The 22347-nt window shown below is 36.4% G+C and overlaps 1 protein-coding gene across 1 annotated transcript in view; it reads left to right on the forward strand.

Moving 5' to 3' along the window:
• TMC1 (transmembrane channel like 1) overlaps positions 1-22347 on the forward strand; it is a 185692-nt gene that overhangs the window by 32086 nt on the left and 131259 nt on the right. The window contains exon 5 of the mRNA XM_044678499.1: positions 20825-20915. Within this exon, the coding sequence (XP_044534434.1) occupies positions 20825-20915 (91 nt within the window). The remainder of the gene's footprint in view (positions 1-20824; positions 20916-22347) is intronic.

The raw sequence follows: 22347 nt of genomic DNA on the forward strand, positions 1-22347 counted from the left end.
TATTTTTACTTTGGCTTTGTCAGAGATCATGATAGCCACTCCTGCCTTCTTTTTCTCATTTGATGCCCAAAAGATTTTGCTCATACCCTTAACCTTGAACTTGTGTGTGTCTACCCGCCTCATATGTGTTTCTTGTAGACAACCTATGGTAGGATTTTGGTTTCTGAACCACTCTGCTATTTGCTTCCGTTTTATGAGTGAGTTCATCCCGTTCACATTCAGAGTTACAATTGTTAGTTGTGTATTCACTGACATTTTTTGTATCCTCCCCTAGACCCACTCCTTCTTATTGCACTATTTTCTTTTACACTAGTGGTTTGCTTTCAGCCAGTATCCCTTATCCCCTCCCTTGATTGACTTCCCTTTCTGTCCCCTCCCTTGTTCCCTTATTTTTTTTTTTTTTTAAAGACCGAATGAATTCCCTCCCCCTTCTTCTTCCCTCCCTTTTTGGCCTCCCCACTCCCCTGCTCCCTTTGGTTTATCCCTTCTGACTTTCTCAGTAGGGTTAGATGGAGTTTTTTATCCAGATGGATAATAAAGCTACTCTTCCTTCTCCGGGTTGATTATACTGAGAGTAAGGTTTGATTATTACCTCTTAATGCTTTCTTCCTCTCCTTCTTATGGTAGTATTTATCCCCTCCCCTTCCCATGCCCTCTTTGTGTGTAATAGAATATCTTATTTTTCTTATTTACTCGGATTTTTCTTGGTGTCCCCTACTCTTCCTCCCCTCTTTCCCACCCCCCATGTCATCTTAGACCATTTAGTATCCTGTCCTCTCCCTATGAATTATTCTTCTGGTTGCTATAATAGTGAATATTATAATAGTGTATAGAGTTCACTACAGAGAATTATACATAGCATTTCTCCACCTAGTAATACAGATACTTAGATCTTATTTATGCCCTTACAGAGTCAGGCTTAAAAGACTATGAGTTTTCTTTCTTTTCCCTCTGTTTCTTATTTACCTTTTCATCATCTTTCTCTTGATATCTGTGGTTGAGTGTCAAACTTTCCAATTAGTCCCGGTCTCTTTTGTGCAAAAACTTGGAATTCTTCAATTTTGTTGAATGCGATCACAGACATTTTTATATGGACTAATTTCAGTTACCATGTCCCTGTCTACAAAGTTTGTAAGAACCTGTTTTTTTCCTGAATATTACTATAAGAGGTAGGAAATGAATCACTTTGAACTGCTTCAAGAATCTAGTTGATATACATTCATTTTTTTGCCCTCTTCTGAGGAAAGTCAACACCAGAAACCATCTACTACCAATATGTCTGAGTCAGGACTTGGCACGTACTTTTTCATGTTCACAGATATTGTACTAAATGATTAAACTTCCAACCTTCAGATACTTGTTCCTAAGTATGATTGGCAGCACCAAGGGGAGAAATTACTTCCTGAGTTACAGCAACATCCATCCTGGTTATGGGAGTAGGAAAGGAGAGACACATCTTATCCAATTAGCCCAGTGTTTATTAGATTAATACTGACAATAGTATTGAATCTAATAATTATACCACTTTTCATCTTTGTTTGGGGACCCCATGTCCCACACTTTCCAATTCTGTATCCATGGTCCAACAAATCCTAGCCAATGAAAATACTTGTTCCAAATACTTATGGCATTTTGAGATCCTATATTACAGTCCTTACTAATCAAAACAATCTAACTATATCCATTGCATATTTACAAGAATGGACTAGTTCATTTTGGAAAGGTTTCCAACAAAAAGGCTAGAGGCAGGGGAAGAAATCTGGAAGTTTCTAGTTATTCAGAATCAGAATATCTAGTTCTAGAAAAATTCCAGTCCACTGGGTTTTTAAATTTTCTGTCTTAGAATCAATACTAAGTATTAATTCCAAGGCAGAAGAAAGGTAAGGACTAGATAATTAAGGTTAAGTGACTTACCCAGGTTCACATAGCTAGGAAGTATTTGAGGCTAAATATGAACCCAGGACCTTTTGTCTCTAGGAATGATTCAGTATACACTGAGCCAACTAGCTTGCCCCTTCCACTGGATTTTTTTTATTAGAGAGCTAATTACTGTACTTTACTTTTGAGTACCCTTGATGAGGCAGATACAATGGAAAGAGGGTTGAAATTTGAGTCAAAGAACTTAAACTCAACTACATAGATGAAGAAAAAGCCTTTGAAAAAATACAATACTCATTCCTATTAAAAACCTGGGAAAATATAGGTATAAACAGAAAATTTTCTTAAAATGATACAATGCATCTACTTAAAATTATCAGCAAGTATTATTTATAAACCATAAGTCTTCCCAATAAAATCAAGAGTGAAACAAGGATGCCCATTATCACCAAAATTACTTAACATAGTGTTAGAAATGCTAGCAAGAACAATAAGAAAAGAAAACGAAATCAAGGAATCAAAATGGCAGAGAGGTAATACAATTATCTCTTTTGCTGATGGCATGATGGTATATGTTGAAAATCCTAAAGATTCATTGAAAAAGTTGAAACTATTAATAATTTTAGCAGGGGCAGAATATAAAATAAGCCCACATAGATAAGCAACATTTTTATATATCACTAACAAAGTCCTACAAAAAGAGATAGAAAGAAACATCCCATTTAAAATAACCACAAACAGAGTAAAATACCTGGGAATATACTTGCCAAAACAAACCAAAAAACTACATGAACACTTATAAAACACTTTTTACATAAATAGAATCAGTTTTAAATAATTGGAGAAATATTCATTGTTCATGATTGGACAGATTCAATATAATTAAAATGATAGTCCTACTTAAACAAATCTACTTATTCAATGCCATTCCAAATAAATTACCAAAGCTTATTTTTTGAGCTAGAAAAGAATAACTAAATTCTTTTGGAAGGTCAAAAGATCAAGAAAACCAAATGAATTAATGGAGAAAAATGTAAATGAAGGAGGACTAGTAGTGCCAGAATTTAAACTGTATTATAAAGTAGTAATTATCAAAACTATCTGGTACTAGCAAAGAAATAGAAAGGTAGATTAGTGGAGCAGAGCATATATACAACGAATAAATAATAATAATAAAAGATTAGAGTAACCTTGTTTTTGACAAAAATCATAGATTCAGATTTTGGGGATGAGTTCACTTTTTGGTAAAAATTGCTGAGACAATTGAAAGTAGTTTGGCAGAAATTAGATAAAGAACAATATCTTACACCATTCACTAAGATAAGATCAAAATGGATGCATAACCTTGACATAAAAGGAGATATCATAAGCAAATCAGAACAGGGAACATATTACCTATCAGATTTGTGGATAGTAAAGGAATTCATAAATTTATAAAGAAGAGACAGAGAGTATTAGGAAACACAAAATGGATCATTTTAAAAATTGGTTATTTTATTTTATTTTTAAATTTTATTTATTTATTTAGAATATTCTTCCATGGTTACCTGATTCATGATCTTTCCCACCCCTCTTCTGTACCATAAGAAATGATGAGCAGATTAATTAAAAAAAAAAGACTTGAAAAGATCCACATTAAGTAATGAAGAGTGAAATAAGTAGAATCAAGAGAATATTGTGTATAGCTATAGAATTAATATTTGAAGATTAACTTGTGAATGTCTACCTCTAGGGAATGAAGTAAAAAATAATAACATGAAAGAAACAATTCATACATACATATCTTTTTGTCAGGTGTTACTTTATGTGGTGCAGAGAGGGTAGGGAGGGACTGAGATATCTGTGGATAAATTCTACTAAATAAATAAATTTTAAAATAATTAAATAGCAAAAATCATATAGTAGAAGTGGTACAGGGCTTTGCTTGGAACAGTGGTAATTAAATTATTCCTCTACACCAGTGGTTCCCAATCTTTTTTGGCCTACTGCCCCCTTTCCAGAAAAAAATATTACTTAGCCACCCGGAAATTAATTTTTAAAAAATTTAATAGCAATTAATAGGAAAGATAAATGCACCTGTGGCCATCACAGCACCCCTAGATTGCTGCAGCACCCACCAGGGGGTGGTGGCACCCACTTTGGGAATCACTGCTCTACACTGTCACTGGCAAAATATAATTGCATGCTATCCATATTAGGTTAGTGTAAAAAAAAAAATAGGGCTCAACTATTTGCCAGACTTTGGGGCACCGATTCACAATTGTTTTGGTCTCAACACCTTAAAGATGTCTCTTAAAATTATTGAGGACCCCCTTCCCAAGTTTTTTTGTTTGTGTGGATTACATCTATTCATATTCATCATATTAGAAGTTTAAAAGTCTTAGTATTATAATAAATATAATTTTGACTTAGAGAAAGTCTCAAGGACCCTCAGCGTTCTCCAAACCACACTTTGAGAACCCTTGTGCTAGAGGACCAGAAGACAAAAAAAAGAAAAGAGGAAGCATTCCTGCCCTTTAGGAGCTTACACTCCATGGGGAAGACAAAGTCCTCTAACTTTTCTGGGCTTCCATTTCCTTGTCTTTAAAATGAGAGATGTATACTTGGCAGCAAGTAAGATTTCTGACAGCTCTGAAATTGTACACCTGTGTGAAATACTTCCATGACCATCTTATAGTTAGATGGTTCTATCAGTTGCAAAATGTAAATATTATTTTGATTTAAACTCTCCTAGGAGGCAGCTACATTCTACTTTGTGTTTGTGTGGTTCCTCTTTAGTATGGTTTTGGCACCCTAGAGTTTTGGCAAAATAATTAGCATTTATGTAGGATGTTAAAGTTTGTAAAATGCTTCACACATCTTATTTGGTCTTTCAACCACCAACATGTAGGTGTTTCTTGTTACAGCTGAGGCTGATAAAAGTTAGATCAAGAGTCATACAAGTATCTGAGGCAACTTACAGACAAAACATGGAAGTTGAGTGCTGGGAAGGCCAGCTGAAAGCAGATTGTAGAGTGCCTAAAGGCTGAGGACTTTGTAGTCTATTGTCAATAGTTCATGCTTTCCTTTAATTAAGAAGCAGTTTTCTCTGTCACACAAGCAGTGCTGTGATATACCTCTTCTGCGAACATGACAAATGTTGACTAACTTATTATTCTTGATTTCTTGAGGTCTTTTGATTTTCTTAGTATTCCTAGCACTTCAGCAGAAGTGGGCACAGAGTATTGCTTAATAAATTATTGTTGCTTTTGGACTCCATACTCTCTACTTTTGGGAGGAGGCAAAGACATTTAGTGTAAAGAGCTTGGGATTAGGATTCAGATAGGTATGGGTTCTAGTTCATGTTACTCATAAATTGGTTCTAATACCTAAAAAATAAAGCCCTCATAAACAAATATGAATAGATCCCTGAAATAAATTTATTTATTGGTTATGTCCAAAAACATATATTTTATTCTACTTCAAATAGACTATGTCCCTATGATAGTGGTGGGTAATATGGGGTTCAGTTCCCTGGACTTGTGATGACTCCTTTACTCTATTATCAGTGAAAATGCACCTTTTCTCCCTTCCACTCTCTCCTTCCTCAGTGAAAAAAAGAGAAAATAATTGTAACAAATATGTTTTTAATTATTCATGTTTTCCTATAAACAATAAGGAACTTTCTCTATTGCATGTACAGTACTCAGATATCCCTCTTCTGTGAACATGATAAATGTTGACTGACTTACTATCTTTTTTTTCTGACAACTATTTTTTGATTTCTTAAGGGAATAAATTGTCTTTTAACTGTCTTTGTATCCCCAGCACTTTGCAGAAGTGGTGAATTGTGTGTGTGTGAAAGAGAGTATAGAATTTTATATAGCTATTATAGTTTATCTTATATAGTTTTTTATAATTTATTGGGATATCCCATGGCCAAGGGTAAATGCGGGCTAAATCAGAACAAATTCCTTTATTCTTCATGTCCAAAAATATATATGTAAATCTGTACCCAAGTCTATCACCTCTTTTGTCAAGATGTTGGTAGCATGTTTCATTACAAGTCCTTTATAATTATGTTTGGTCATTGCAGTGATTAGAATTCTTAAATCTTTCAAAGTTGTCTTACATACTTTTGTTGTTTAATCATTTTCAGTCATGTCTGACTCTGAGGTTTTCTTAGCAAAGATACTGGATCAGTTTGCCATTTCCTTCTCTCAGTCGTTTTACAGATGAAGAACTGAGACAAGAAAAAGTTTAAGTGACTTGCCCAGAATCACACAGCTAGTAAATATGAGTCTAGATTTGAACTCAGGTCTTCATGACCAGTATCCTAGCCACTGCACCATCTAGTTGTCCCCTTAAAATACTGTTGTTATTGTATTAATTATTTTCTTGGTTCTGTTCACTTCACTCTGCATCAGTTCATATAAATCTTCCCAAGTTTCTTGGAGATAATGTGCTTCATTTTTTCTTATGGTACAATTGTATTTCATCACATTCATAAATGAAAATTTGTCCAGCCATCCCACAGTTAAGAGGGCAAGCCTCTTAGTTTCTGGATCTTTGCCACTACCAAAAAAGTTGTTAAAAATTTTTTTAATACAGAGTATCATTTCCTTTTTGATTTCTGGGAGCAAAGACCTATCAGTCAAACGTTATGCACAGTTTAAAAGCTTTTTTGGACATAGTTCCAAATTGTTTTCCAGAATGCCTAAACCAGTTATTGCACCAAACAGTGCATTAATATACATGTTCTCCTATAGCTGTTCAAGCATTAACCATTTTCATTTTTTTAACCAATTTTGCCAATCCGATGGGTGTTGCTTTATTTGTATTTCTTTAATTATTAGTGATATGGAGCATTATTTTATATGGCTATGGATAGTTTGGATTTCTTCCTCTGAAACCACCTGTTAATATCCTTTGACCATTTGTCAATTGTTGATTTTTTTTTACAGATAAAAAATTGAGTGCATATGAGAAAACTCAGTTATAGAAAAGTTAAATATCTTACTCAGTGACTTACTTTCTTGCACTCAAGTAGTAAATAGAAGAGCAGCTCTCTAAACTGTTTTTTTTAAAGTAATATTCTAAGGCAGAAGAGAGATAAGGGTTAAGCAATGGGGCTTAAATAACTTGCCCAGGGATATACAGCTAGGAAGTTTCTGAGACTGGATTTGAAACTAAGACCTTTGGTGTCCAGGTCTGGTTCTCAATCTACCAAGCCTCCTAACTGCACTAGCTCAGTTATAATTTAAAGAAAAGAAAGGCAGGGAGTAAGAATACTTTGATTCACTTCATTGTATTGTCAGGCTATTTACAACTATCAGATTAAGCTGCTCAAAACATTACTTTCCGTCTTCCTACCTCTTAAAAACTTTCACTGGATTGAAAGGGAGCAGAGTGAAAAGTGTCAACAGCCCTGGAGGTCATCCTGTAGTAAAGGGTAGAATGGTGGTCCTAGAGTTCAAAAGACCTGAGTTCAAATTTGCCCTGAGAAGCTAGCTGTGTAATGCTGGGCAAATCACTCATAACCTCTTTGAAATGAGTGATACCTGAGAGTGTTCTTTCTATTATAATAAAACTGGGATGTCAGGTAAGGAAGATAGACTTATAATATTTGTACTTCAAATTGTTGCACTGGTGACATTTTGGCATTTTATGTGTATGATGGAAGTGAGAGTGCCTGAAGGTCCAGATTGTAAATTGCTCTCTCTTCTTTTGTGAATCACTGTAGCCTAACTGTCTCATCATGGCTCAGAGGAAATCTAAGAATTTGAGGTGGCTATAAATTGATTTTTAGATTTCTCTGTCTGGCTTCATTCTGAATTTACCAAAGTGGTTTGTTTCATTTTACAGATCTCACCAGACCAAGCATAAAAAGATAGAAAAATACTCTTCACTGATGTCAATTGAAAACTTACAAAACATTCCATCAACAGCAAACTATTTTGATTTTATAAGGCTAATTTTATTAGAATATCAGACATTGTGAGGGGTAGAGTGGGCTCGAAAGAGAGAAGACCTTGTTTAAGTCTTGCCTTTCACCCCAAGCAACTCTTATGTACTCTAAATTTCAGCAGGGGATTAATTACCTTTTGTTAACCATTTACTACATGCCAAACAGTGAGGGTATTAATACAAAAGCAAAGATAGCCCCCAAGGAGATAACATTCTAATGGGGGAAAGAATAGGGGTCAAGAAATAGCACTTGAGTCAGAAAAGTTACAGAGATGGTGTAAAGATTAAAATTAATATTCAATAACTAAATATTATATTTTATAGTTTTATTAAGAATAAACTAACATAAAAAAACTAGAGTGAAAAGATGCTAAACTAACCCAGTTTTCTTGGGAGAGCAAAAAAGGAAGGAGGAGCTACAGAACTTATAAAACAATAACGTGACCACGCAAATGTAGAGGCACAGGAGAGATTAAAGGGAATTCTGGGAAATACTAAGGGACTTCTGGGGGATGAAGTCCAAAGGTTTAAAATCTCCATCTATACAATGGTGAGTGGGGAATAGAGGAGAACAGACTTGACAATCTCATCCAGGAATAATGTCTTTTCCTCCTACCTCCAACATTCTCCATCCAACTTGATGACAAGTATAATACTATCCACAAAATAGGTACTCAATTCACATTTGCCAAAAGAGTTAATAAAAACCAAACTGTACACTAGTATGGCTGAAGATCTTTACTAACCTCCATTTCCCAATTCCTCTCAAGACTCCCCAAAGAGTGATTTTTTTCTCTAATTTTTTTCAATCAACTATGCTAATTGCTTTCTTCTATCGCTACCCCCATTTAAGAGACAGAAAAAAAAGAGAAGGAACAAAATCCTTGCAATAAGTAGGCATAGTCAAGCAAAACTAACTCTCATCTTGTCCATGTTGAAAAATGTATATATCTCATTCTGCATCTTGAAGAATCTGTCACCTTTCAGATGAGTGATGAGAGCATTCTTCGTCATCTGAAATCCCAGTTGGCCAGTGCATTTATCTTAAATTCTTCAGTCTTTCAAAGTTGGAAAGACTGATTTTCTAAGAACATTAAAAAAGAAAAGCCTTCCTTGTCCTTTATGCTTATGCTAGGCAAGATAAGGTTAGGCTGTGGATTTATTTTTTTCTTTTGTCTTAAATCATGGATTTTGAGACATATTTGTTACATTAAGGTCAAATCCAAAACTTCATTTCTTTTGTATTTGCCACAACTGAAGAAGGTTGGATTATTCCTTGGTTCTATAGGGAGATATCCTATAAAGATTGATCCTTCATAATCTTACACAGCCTCCTGGGTTCAACTTTGCTAATCTCATTTTCAACTGATTCATGCAGATCAACACATACGTTTGTGCATCTATAACCAAGACTTGCCACTGAGCAAGGCAAGGTTATGTAAAATCAGTATCCCTAAGTGCTTCGTGCTAAATAAGAATTCATTACGGTAATTCTGTTGTGCAGTGTCTTTGAGAAGAGTAAATAAGGGCGACAAGGTTACTTTAGTGCTTTGAATTTATTTGTTGTCCTTTTGAGGGGAAAAAAAGGGATTTTACACTCTCTGTAAAACTTCACATATATTCTTGGACATTAATTTCTCATTGTTTTTTTCTATGCTTTCTCCATTAGTGAAGTTTTCTCTACTCTTGGCTGTATATTTGGCAAGTGGAGGGAGGAAGGGTTGGGAAGTGTGTAATCACCTGGAATGGAGAATAACCCAGTGCCTTATAAAAATATATTATTAGTAAGCTAATAAGCCCTGACTATGGTGTGTGCCTCTTCCTTATATGATCTACAATCCCTCAGAGATGTTTAACTGACCTCCAGACTCCTCTTCTTCCTGCTCCAGTCCTACCCCATTGGCTGGAGATTTTATTTCATTTTAAATCTAGCTATGAAAAGTAGCACTACTTTCCTAACCCCAGACCCAGGGATAGAAAAAAGAATGCTGAGTGAAAAGAAATTTTGTCAGCAAACTTTAATGCAAATTTTCTAATTAGTTACCAAATAAAAATCACAAACATGATAATGTTGAGAAATCGTGAAATTATAAACATGAGTACCAAAGCAATACTGTGTTTTGTGGGCTACTAAGGCTGGATAAAGAGACCATATGGGGGAGTAGATAGAGAACTAGTCTTGGCTTGGGATCTGATGGATAGGGAGATGGCACCAACAACTCTAGTGGTCATGAGCCTCAAATGAGATAAAATATGTAAAGTTCTGTGCAAACTTTAAAGCATTGTTTAAAAGGTAATTATTATTATTACTATCAGTTTGTAGCAGTCATTTAACTTCTCAGAACCTCAAAATGAAGATGTTGGGTTAGATCAGGGGTTCTTAATCTGGAATCCATGGACCCAATAAGGTTTTTTTGGATGGAGTTCAGGGGGTCTAGAACCTACATTAAATTTTTATTTTAAAAAGCATTTTGATTTGCCACATCTGGGTAGTTCAGTGAATAGAACTCCAGGCTGAGAGAGAGGAGGTCCTAGATTCAAATCTGGCCTCAGATACTTCCTAGCTGAGTGACCCTGGGCAAGTCACTTAGCCCTCATTGCCTAGCCCTTATGCTCTTCAGTCTTAGAACCCATACTTAGTATAGATTTTAAGACAGAAAGTAAGCATTTTGTTTTTTAAAATTTGATTGCTATAAATAAAATTGGTTTTCTTTATAATCCTATGCATGTAATTTGTGCATTTAAAATATTATTTTGAGAAGGAAGTCTATCAGTTTGATACCCTAAAAAGTAAGAACTTCTGTGGTAGATGCTCTCTAAGCTCTCTTCCACCTATAAGTTTTCATATACTTCTAATATGGCACTTTGCATATATTTTCTTATATTGTTTTCTTTTGCATATGTCTTTTTTCTTCAACTGGAGCCATCACTTATTCATTTATATTTTATAATGCTTGCTGTCTGTCTTGATATCAATTCTAAGACAGAAGTGTGGCAACAGCTAAGCAATTGAGTTTAAGTGACTTGCCCAGGGTCACACAGTTAGAAAGTATCTGGGTATTTTAACCCAGGTCCTCCTGACTCTAGGCCTAATGTTCAATCACTGTGCTATCTAGCTGTCCCTAGAGCAATAATTTATTAAAATCACAAATTTACATGTTTATTTACATTTATGTATTTATAATTTATTTATATAAATTATTTAAAAATGATAATTTTATTAAAATAAAAAAGGCAGGAACATGCCACACTTTTTTGTACCCCTCATAGCTTTTACCAAAATGTCTTGAACAATTAATTTTTTTATTTTAAAATTTTTTCCATGGTTACATGACTTGTGTTTTATTCCTCCTGTTATCCTCCCCAGAGTTGACAAGCAATTCCACTGGGTTATGCATATATATATTATCACTCAAACCCATTTTCATATTATCATTTTTGTACAAGAGCAATCCTTTAAAACCGAAATCCTAAATCGCACACCCATATAAACAAATATTAAACCACATGTTTTCCTCTGGATTTCTACTTCCACAGTAGGAGTGGTAGATGTGGATAGCGTTCTTTCTCATAAGTTCCTCAGAATTGTCCTGGATCATTGCATTGCTTTTAGTAGCAAAGTCAATCACATTTGATCATCCCACAGTGTTTCAGTTACTGTGTACACCGTTCTCCTGGTTCTGCTTATTTCTCTGTGCATCATTTCATGGAGGTCTTTCCAGTTCTCATAGAAATCAAGCAGTTCATTATTCCTTAGAGCACAATAGTATTCCATCACCACCATATATCACATTTTGTTCAGCCATTCCCGAATTGAAGAGCAGTCCTTCATTTTCCAATTTTTTTTTGCTACAAAGAGTGTAACTATAAATATTTTTGAACAAACAGATGCTTGCCCAGTTTTTTTTAAATCTCTTTGGGATATAAACCTGGGGGTGGTTATTATTGAATCAAAGGGTATGCATTCTTTTAAAGCCCTTTGGGCATAATTCCAAACAATTAATTTTTTTGATAATAGTTATAATCACAGTGGAGATTACAGAGAGGTGAAATGAGAAGACAAACTGCTTAAGCATGGAGTTTAAGAGAGCTGAGAGTAGACAAAAGCAACAGTAAAATTCTGAAAAATGACTCTCCCATTAGTCAGTGGCTCACCAAAACAAAAACAGACAAGACATCATCGTTTTTGTCCAACTCCAATATTCCTAAGAGCCTATCAGCATAGAGACCTAAAATTGGAAAGGTCTTAGAAGCCATAGTCCAACCTCCAACCCCTTTTAAGGAAATGGAAACTTGGGCCCAGGGAGATTAAGTGACTTGCTTTAGGCTGAATAATCAGTGTCAAAAGGAGCTTTTGAGCCCAGGACCTCTAATTCCACAGCCAATGTTCTTTAAAAAATCTTGTGTGTGTTTTAAACTTTTTCACCCTAATTAGCATGCATTTGTTTTCTCTCTGCTACCTCCCCAAGCCCCATCCTCATTTGGAGTTAAAAAAAGAAAAAAGAAAATCCTCATATCAGATGTGGAAAGTCAAGCAAAACAAATTTCTGAACTGGGATTTCTGAAAAATCCTGCAAATAATAATAAAAAAATATTTGCATCTTGAGTCTATCCCCTCTGTGTCATGAGGTTAGATGAAACACACACACACAGACACACACACACACACACACACACACACACACACACACACACACACACATCTTTTGTAGCACGGCCTGGTAAACCTTTGTTGAAAGATACTTCAGGGCTAAAATCCTCCTGGCTAATTTCATAGTATTGTGCTGTGTAATTACTGGGGCCTCTGTAGCCTGACACCTGGGTCCTTCTTTCACGATCTCAAGTGCAGGGTTATAGCCTTTCCCCATATAGTAATTACACCCCTGGTTACGGATCTCCAAGAGCTGTTAACACAAAAGCTATGGTTTATTAGAAACACCGTTGAGTGGGTTTTTCATAGTGGAAGGAGGAAGGGGTGCTATTTTGTTTTGTTTTGCCCAAGTGTACTCTGATGCATCTCCAATTTTATTTCCTATAGACATGAAGTAAAAATAAGGAAAACGAATGTCACATCCTTTGTAAATCTCCCCACCACTGTCTCTTTTTGGGTTTTGCTTTTTCTTAGTAGTGGAGAAATGTCAAGGAAATTCATTAGCCCCTCTCTTCCTTGTGGTTGTCATGATATTTTGCTACAGATGTATTTCACTAAGCTTGAATTTCTCTGTTAAACTAGTGTGGATTCTTACTCTCATGGGAATTCCGTCGGTTGGTTGAATAACATTAACGAACCATTTAAAGTTCTCTGTAGTGTTGGATCAAGAAGAAAATAATACTTTAGAAATGATTAAGGAAAAGTTTTCACTCATTTCTGAAATCTCTAGCAAGAAATATTCAGCACTCCAGGACATGTTTCTAATTTGCACTGAATAATGATTATGAAAAGTTTTATATTTAACCAAAATAGTAGTAATTCTTTTCATACCCAAAATAAAAGTAAGGGGAAAGAATATATATATATATGTGTATATATATATATACAGCTTAGCTAACTCAAAAGTTCAACCAGGAGTAGAGCATTCATTCTTGGATTAAGGAAGTGTCTAAGACAATAGAGTATTTGCGGAGTTCATTGTGTAATCAAGGTTGTATCATGTGTTATGGGTAAATTATCTATTTTGTCATTTAGGCCAAAGTGTGCTCCCTCAACTAACTGTGAAAGCTTTTCTCAAAGCCTAAGAAACCTCCTTGATCTAATTACTAACCCAAGGAGCTGATGAATGTTTCATGGGGCCAGGTATTATTGTCATTAAGTAGACCCCCCATTCATTATTTATCTCAGGGTCTGGGGTTACAACTCAGAGAACCGTGCATATTGTTCTAGGGCTGGGCTGAGCCCAGAAAGGTGGAGGCTGAATTACAGCCCTGGCACGCTGCTCTCATGGAGTGCAATTCAAGTGGATCTTTGTCAGGCAGAACGTCGTCCAATTTGGGGCTAGAATATTCCCAAATCTCACCAATAAAAGCTTTTAGGTGAATGATCCTTATTGCTCTCTCTGATATTAATAACGTACATTTGTACAGTTTGCAAAGTGCTATAGATACATTATCTCATTAGACCCTCACCAGTAACTCTGTGAAGTGAGGACTTGTGAGCATCCTTTTCCCCTTTGCAGGTAAGGAAATTGAGACTCAGAATAAGGAACTCCAGGCATGGCAACTTCCTCCACCAATGTAGATGGAAACTCTCCATGACTCAAAAGCTGGGTTTCAGGAAATTCACAGCTCTGAGTACAGAGAGATGAAGTGACTTCTCCAGAGTTAGAAAACGAAGGTAGCTGTCAGTGAATAAAATTCCATGCCTGGATTCTGGAGAATCCATTCTCCTGAGTTCAATTCTGGTCTTAACCACCCTGGTCAAGTCACTTAACCTTGTTTGCCTCAATTTCTTCAAATGTAAAATGAGCTGGAGAAGGAAATGGCAAATTCTTCCAGTTCTTTGCCAAGAAAACCCCAAATGGGGTCATAAGGAATTGGACATGATTGAAAAAATTCCTTGATTCAGTAGAAATCAGGCTGGAGTTGAAGGCAGATGATCTGAGTTTGAATTTCAACATTGCTACTTACTTATTGCTACTATGTGACCTTAAGCAAGTAGTTTGTCCTCTCTGGATTTCAGTTTCCTCATCTGTAAAATGAAAGAATTGGATTAAATGTCCTCTAAACTCCATTCCCAACTCTGAATCTATGATCTTGTGACTTCAAGTCCAACACTTCCCCAACTTGACTCAAAAATGGGGCCCCCCAAAAACTTAGCCCCCCAAGCTTCTCTTTAAACAAAACTAAACCTAATGAGCCTGGCTCTGGACAAAATAGCCAATTTAGACCACAAGAAATAGGTGTTATAGAAGTATTGGGTTTTTTTGGGGGGGTATCCTTCTTATTCCTGCCCCTGTACTTGGAATTACACTGAATATTCTGTCAATGGGATCACCACTTTCTTCTGACTAAAACTCTGGGATCTGGACCTTGCCTTGACCACAAGCTGAAGCCTAGATTTTTCCTTTGCCCTTGCTTCACTCTCAAGCCTACCAGGAAATCTAACCTAAGTCCTTACTCTCTTTTTATCCCCATCACATCCTAGTTCCATTGGTTGGAGTCACACACTACAATCTTCTTCGCAATCAATAGTTACATTTTCCACCCATTCCCTTGAACCTTTTGCCTCAAGAATGACTGCGATGATCTTTCCGAGTGGCTGGGAAACAGAGAGGAGAGGGATGGGCTCTTCAAAGATCTCCCAGGGAAATGATCTGAGAAGAAATGTAGGAGAATGGGGAAAATAACAGAGAATCTCAGATTCTAATAACATAAGGGTTAGGAAGCCATATCACTAATGGAGAGCAAGTCAAAGTTACTCTTAAATGAGTGTTAAGAGTATGATTAAGAGTAAATTATATAAGCAATCAGGGAAAACTGTTGACATGGACATTTTATAGATGTTTGCTGGAGAATTAACAAACAGAAGGCTATGTGAAACTCATTTGGTTATATAAAAAGAAATGTTAATTATAGTGATTTACATGAACTAATGAACATTTATGCCTGGTTATCATATGACTATATATCACTAAGTTTCAGACTAAATTTTATTGTAGGGTTGATTTGATTGTAAAACCAAATTCTGTTCTTCATAATTAATAGCTCATAGAGCAGGGTCATTTGTTTGCAACTTAAAACAATTAGGACACTGAGCAGAGATTAGTTACATATTCACATTTTTCCCAATTGGAGACTTATCTAGAAAATATCTTTAAAATAATTAAAGACCAAGAATGGCCTTTATGTTCTTCTTATTTGGAAGTAAAGATGGTCTTTTTTTTTTTTTTAACTCTTACTTTCTGCCTTAGTAATAACTTTAAGACAGAAGGACAAGGGCTGGGCAGACAGAGTTAAGTGACTTTCCCAGGGTCACACAGCTAGAAAGTATCTGAGACCAGATTTTAACCAAGGACCTCTGGACTCTAAGTCCAGGGGCTTCATCCACTGTGCTACCCTTGCTGCCTCTGAGGTGGTTTTGATTTCTCATTTCCTAACTAAAAATAAATTCTAATGTGGAAACTCACTTCACTGCTAACAAATTAGTAAATCTGCCTTAATTTGTAGTTTTAGAATAGCTTCTGAATTATGACCTGATAAATTAAATGGTTTCCCCTTGGTCACCTTGCTAGTCTCAATTAACAAGTATTTGTTAAGTATTTATTATTTGCTGGGTACTGTGCTAAACTCTCAGATTACAAATTATCAGTTCACATCTCAGAGGTAGGACTTGAACCAAAGTCTTCCCAAATCCAAAGACAATTCACTATTTATTATGTCAGTCATGCCCTTATCTTAGTCATTTGTTCTACCTAGCCCTCTGGCTCCAAGTGGTGGTTTCCAGTGTCTACAAAGGGAATAAGGAAAGGAGATAGGCTAAATGCCAAACAAATAGCTAGGTGGTACAGTGGATAGAGTGCAGGACCTGGAGTCAGGAAGAACTGAGTTCAAATACAGCCAAAGGCATTCCATGACCCAGGGCAAATCATCTTACCCATTTTGTTGGAGAATGAGCTGGAGAAATAGATGGCAAATCACTGGGGTATCTTTGCCAAGAAACCCCCAAATGGTCTCACAAAGAGTCAGATGCTCATAGAAGGACTAAACAACAATAAAACTTTAAAGCAGTGTTTGGGGAAAATCCAAATTCCAACTTTATCAACCAAGATCAGGAAGAGAAGGGAAAAAAAAACACAACCCTTCCAGTTTGAGCTGTTGTTATTAATTTGGGGGCATCTCTGGAGTTGTGGACCTAAAGAGCTATACTTGTGCATCCTTAGGAGTTTTTTGTTGTTTTTGTGAAAGGGTTATTATTATTAGCCTCTTAATCCAATCTCTACAGATCTAGAACTTGCATATAGGGTCAGAGAACACCTAGCCTACATATAAGACACCCTTTATCATTTAAATTATTAGATCCTAATATGCATGAGCAATAGTATGATAGACAGTGTGCTGGACTCAGCCCCAGAAAGATCTGAATTTCAATCTTGCCTCTGACAGTTACTAGCTGCTAAGACATATTCTGACAAATCATTTAACCCTTAAATGATGGAACAACACTTAAAGGAGTTTTATATGTATAGAGTTATACATGACTATTATCAGTAAGCCCTACAGCAAACAGAAGAGTGCCTGGAGCTATTATCTGTGTCATGGTTTTTATAGGCAAATCTAGCTTCTAGTCAGTCTGTCCCCTTCTAGCTTTTCCCCTCCCCACTCTTCAGACTTCTCACTCTTTTTATCCCTTCTTTAGAGATGCAGCATCTTGATATTAATAAATAGTACATTAATAAGATTTGAATTTTTAAAGAACAGTTGGAGGTGGTTAGAGCCTGATTCTAATGAAGCTCAGGGCACGTGCTAGAGTTTAATTTGGGCCAGTTAACTTTTCTATGTTCTGAGGCCACAGACTGTACCAATTTCTAGTCAGCCAGCTCACAAATATGGGCTATGAGGTCATAACAATGATAAAGTAAGAAAGCATGACTGAATCAACACAAATTATTTGCTGCTACTAGAAAAGCAACTCAAAGCTCAGGTCCTACTCATTTTTTTTGTGGGAGAGGAAGGTCCAGAGCAGTAATTCTATCTGTATTGGGAATTCCCAGTGTAGAAATTCCCCCTGCTAATGCAGATGGGCAACCTCAATGCCATTTATAGTCATCAAGAGTTTCTACAAAGGTACCGAGAGATCAAATGGACTTAAGATCAAATGGTTCTAAAATGTTCTATTGCTTGGTGCAAAAGAAACGTTTATTGATTAGTTGGTTGGTTCTCTCTCTGACAGAAGGCTTGAACTCAGGTCATCCTAACTCCAAAGCTAACCTTCTATTATTCACTGTACTGCATTATTCTCACGCTACCAATAGTAGGTTAATGCTGTTGTTGTCACATACAAAAGATAGCACATTATTAAATACGTAGAACCTGAGTTAGCATATATTATATGCTCATATGTACATAATATATGTGAACTTGTTTGAAGATTTTTGTTTTCTTTGGCAATTCTAGACACGCTCCTAAATGATGGAATTATATTCATAGCTTATAAAATGTCAGTGTAGATACAAATATGTATTAGCAGTAATTATTTCTTGTTCTTGTTGAGTTTTTTTCAGTCAGGTCCATTTCTTTGTAATGCCATTTGGGGTTTTCTTGGTAAAGATTGCTCCTCTTGATGATAGATCTTTCTTCATTTTTTTTTTAGTCCCAAATGCCTGAGTGTTTTGTGAAGGGACATCCCCCTTCTGTTCTCTCCCTCTCTCCCTTCTTTTTTCATCTGAATGGAGTGATTGTTTTGACTCAATGATGTGTAAAACTTATTCTCCTGGGGGGCAGCTGGGTAGCTCAGTGGATTGAGAGTCAGACCTAGAGACAGGAGGTCCTAGGTTCAAATCTGGCCTCAGACACTTCCCAGCTGTGTCACCCTGGGCAAGTCACTTGACCCCCTTGCTCACCCTTACCACTCTTCCACCTAGGAGCCAATACATAGAAGTCAAGGGTTTAAAAAACAAACAAACAAACAACTTGTGCTCCTCATTGCTTTTGTCTGCAGATATTTCTTTTGATCTTTTTTTTTTTTGTGAACAATAAAAGATTGCATTAAGAGGTGCCTTTGTGGGTGGGGAGAAAAATACTGGAGTGCAGGAGTCCGCAATGTATGGCTCTCGAGCCATATCTGGCTCTTTTGAGGGACAAATATGGCTCTTTCTGCAGGAACCATAAAGTCCATTTTTTTCCAGGCGCTGTTACAGGAGCGCACTGTGAGCACTGTATGGCTCTCAAGAAATTACATTTTAGGGGGCAGCTGGGTAGCTCAGTGGATTGAGAGCCAGGCCTAGAGATGGGAGGTCCTAGGTTCAAATTTGGCCTCAGACACTTCCCAGCTGTGTGACCCTGGGCAAGTCACTTGACCCCTATTGCCTACCCTTACCACTCTTCTACCTTGGAGCCAATACACAGTATTGACTCCAAGACGGAAGGTAAGGGTTTAAAAAAAAATAAAAATTAAAAAAAAAAAAGAAATTACATTTTAAAAAATGTGGTGTTTATGGCTCTCATGGCCAAAAAGGCTGCCGACACCTGCTGGAGTGGCTTGCTATTTCCTTACCCTTTTATAGATGAGAAAGCAGACGGATAGTTTTAAGTGACTTGCCTAGGGTCACACATCTACTAAGTGAGGTAGCATTTGAACTCAGGTCTTCTTGATTCCCTGCCCTGCTCTGTCCACTGAACCATCTAGTTGCCCCCATCAATAATTACATTTACTACGAATTTTCTGAGTATTTATTTAAATGACTGCACATAGATATGCATGCTATGAATCCATTGCAATTTTGAGTAAAAGCTTCCACTGACCCCTTTTTATAGGCTCAATTCATGTGCCAATGAATTACTCACTTTTTGGCACAGGACGAAACCTTACTTATGTAGAAAGATGTATCTGAGGGAAACACAGCTAAAATCCACACTGCTCAAGTAAAACAAGAGTTGAGTTGTGGACAATCTGGCCTGAACCTTCCATGGTGTACTTTCCAAAGAACTCAGTTTAAGAAGAAATATTGTAAAGCAGAGTTGGACATCCTATTTCTAATTTTCTTTTTTAATGCAAGGTTTTTCTGTTTTGCAAACTGATGGGCAATTCATTTTTCTGATGTCAGTCTGCCCTAAACTTTCTTTTCTATCTGTGCCAACAAAAAAAAAAATACAAAAACCAGGAAATGAATCTGGTGTTAAAATCAGCTCACAAAGTGCCAGAATGTTGTGAAAATTTCTCCTTCCATTTCCTTTGTGAGTAAAATCCTGGAGTACCCAAAGACCGGCTTTTAGCTGTTTTAGATATATCCTCGTGTCATTTACAACAGCTTACAAGTCACAGGGACCAAAAAATAGATCCTTCTTAGATAGAACTTGAGAGCCTGAAAGTCCTTGCTGTAGTATATTTAGCTATTAAATTAAGCACAGCCTCACATGTTCAGGGCCTAAAAGAAATTAAGCAATGCCCTAGTAAAAATTAGGAAGCAAGACTAAAAGAAGTTAGGCATACATTGAATTTTCTTTTTTTTTTCTTATTCTTTTTTGCTTTATTTTTTCTGGGGGAAGCTATACCAGTTAATATAATTTATCAGATGGCTGTAGGCATACAGGTGGCACAGTGATTAGAACGTTGGGCCTGGACTCAGGAAGACCAAAGTTCAAATTGAACCTCATACACTTACTAGCTATGCTACCCTGGACATCATTTGACTCTGTTTGCCTCAGTTTCCTCATCTGTAAAATGAGCTTGAGAAGGAAATAACAAACCACCCCAGTATCTTTGCCAAGAAAATCCCAAACAGGGTCAGGAAGAGCCAAACATAACTGAAATCACTCAACAACAACTACAGCTTGCTTTTGTTCTCTTAGCCTATTCATTTTTCAAAAGAGATCAAATCCTTCTATCTTGGAAGTTTTTTGAGATTCTGATATATCTCACCCATAAGAAGCTGTCTCTGGTGCTGCTTCTCCGGACAACAGATGACTAGAGATCTCACCAGATTTCTTGGGGGTTCAGTGGATCAGTGCCATCTCGGTCTCAGCCTTGGGGTTTAGGAGTGATGCTGGTATTGAGGTCTTCTTCGCACTAGTATGTGTAAATGTTAGCAATCTTTTGACTAGAGAGGATTTAAGTCAGAGGAAAGTAAGTACAAATAACAATTACTACCACTCTGGAAGATAGAATCAATAGCTCCTCCATATCTATGATATTGATAAATGGAGAAGATCTTCAAATGTCTGAAAGGCATCGTTACATTTGAAACGGAATTTTTTCAAAATGCTTAGTTGAGGGGAAATAATTTTCCATCATAACATTATGTCAGCTAATATTCCTCCCTTTCTCACTTTTTTTTTCTCTTGCAAGGGAAGCGAAAGAATATGTAAGTGCAAATGAAGGGGCCCTTGGGAAAGGAAAAGGAAAACGGTGGTTTGCATTTAAGATGATGATGAAGAAAGTAAGTATTTTATAGAAGGATTTTTTCAATAGTGAAGGATGAACTTGTGTCTTCCAGTTACTTATATACAATATAAATATTATCCCTTACATCCTTATTCCTTGGGAGTTAAAGAGAGAGACCAAGTCTCCAGGCATACTTTTACTTGAAGAGCCAAGTGTTCTGTTCATATCTGATATCAAAAGAACATTTAGCTTTTCCCTGGTAAGGGAATCAACCCTTTTAGGGCAAGGGAAGGGGAAATGAGGAAGAATAGAATAATAGGCAGTATTTTGTTGTACATTGTATTGACTTTTTTGTAAAAAAAAACACACACACACAAAACACAAAACACCCAAAACGTTACTATAAATGGGAATAGAATTCATGGAAAGAACACTGGAATTGGAACCAGAAGACTAGGGTTCTAGCCTAGCTTTGCCACTTAGATCACAGATTTAGAACTTCTGGTTTTACAGTTGAGGAAACTGAGGGCTAGAGAGGAGAAGTATCCTGCTCAAGGTCACACAGGTAGTTAAAGGTAGATTTGGAAGTAAACATAGTTCTGAATCCAGGACTCTTCCTTCCATATCATGCTTTCTCCCTCTGGGCTTTTTTGAAATAAATCTAAAACTGGAAGAGAACTCAGAAGCTATTTGGTCCAATCTCCTTATTTTACACATTAGACAACTTAGGCCCACAGAGGTTAAAGAACTTTTCCAAGATAAGAAAAATAAAATAAAACAAACAACCATAAAACATCAGAGATATTTGTTGAACCCAGGTCCTTGAGTCTCAGGTCTAGAACTTTCAAAAAACTTGCACCATTAATGCTTCTCTGGGTCAAATAATGTCAAGCCAACCAACATATAATAAATGTACTAAGTATCAGCACTAAGTACTTTGCTAGGCACTAGAGATACCCAAATATATATATATATATACATATATATATATATGTATATATATATATATATAAAATAAATTAGTCTTTCCTCTCACAGTCCAGGCTGGCCAAATCATCACGCTGAATGTCTTTTCTCTTCTTTGTAAAATGAGGAGTTGACCAAAGTAATCTCTGAAGTGTCTCAGAACATTCAAAACTGCCTATGGGCAGACTTCCATAAAGTTCCATGAGATGACAGATAATAGTCTTCTTATGATCACACAGTTATTTAGGATAGGAATCCAGGTGGCCCAAGTGGCTGTTCTATCTATGAGATTAGACCCTCTCTCTCACACTTTCAGATTTGTTGACTTTTCTTTGTTATGGAAGTCACTTCCAGAAAAGGAAACAACTGAAATGATAGCAGCAAGAACCACGTATATGCTATTATTGTTTGGGGAGTTTGCCCTTTGACATTCAAATCTCATTTTCCTAGGTACTACTGGAACAGAAGTGGGGCAAGTGAGGTACTTTCCTCAGTTACATGAAGCTGAAGGGGCAGGAAAA

The sequence above is a fragment of the Gracilinanus agilis genome, chromosome 1 (assembly GCF_016433145.1).
Source record: "Gracilinanus agilis isolate LMUSP501 chromosome 1, AgileGrace, whole genome shotgun sequence".
Classification (NCBI taxonomy): domain Eukaryota; kingdom Metazoa; phylum Chordata; class Mammalia; order Didelphimorphia; family Didelphidae; genus Gracilinanus; species Gracilinanus agilis.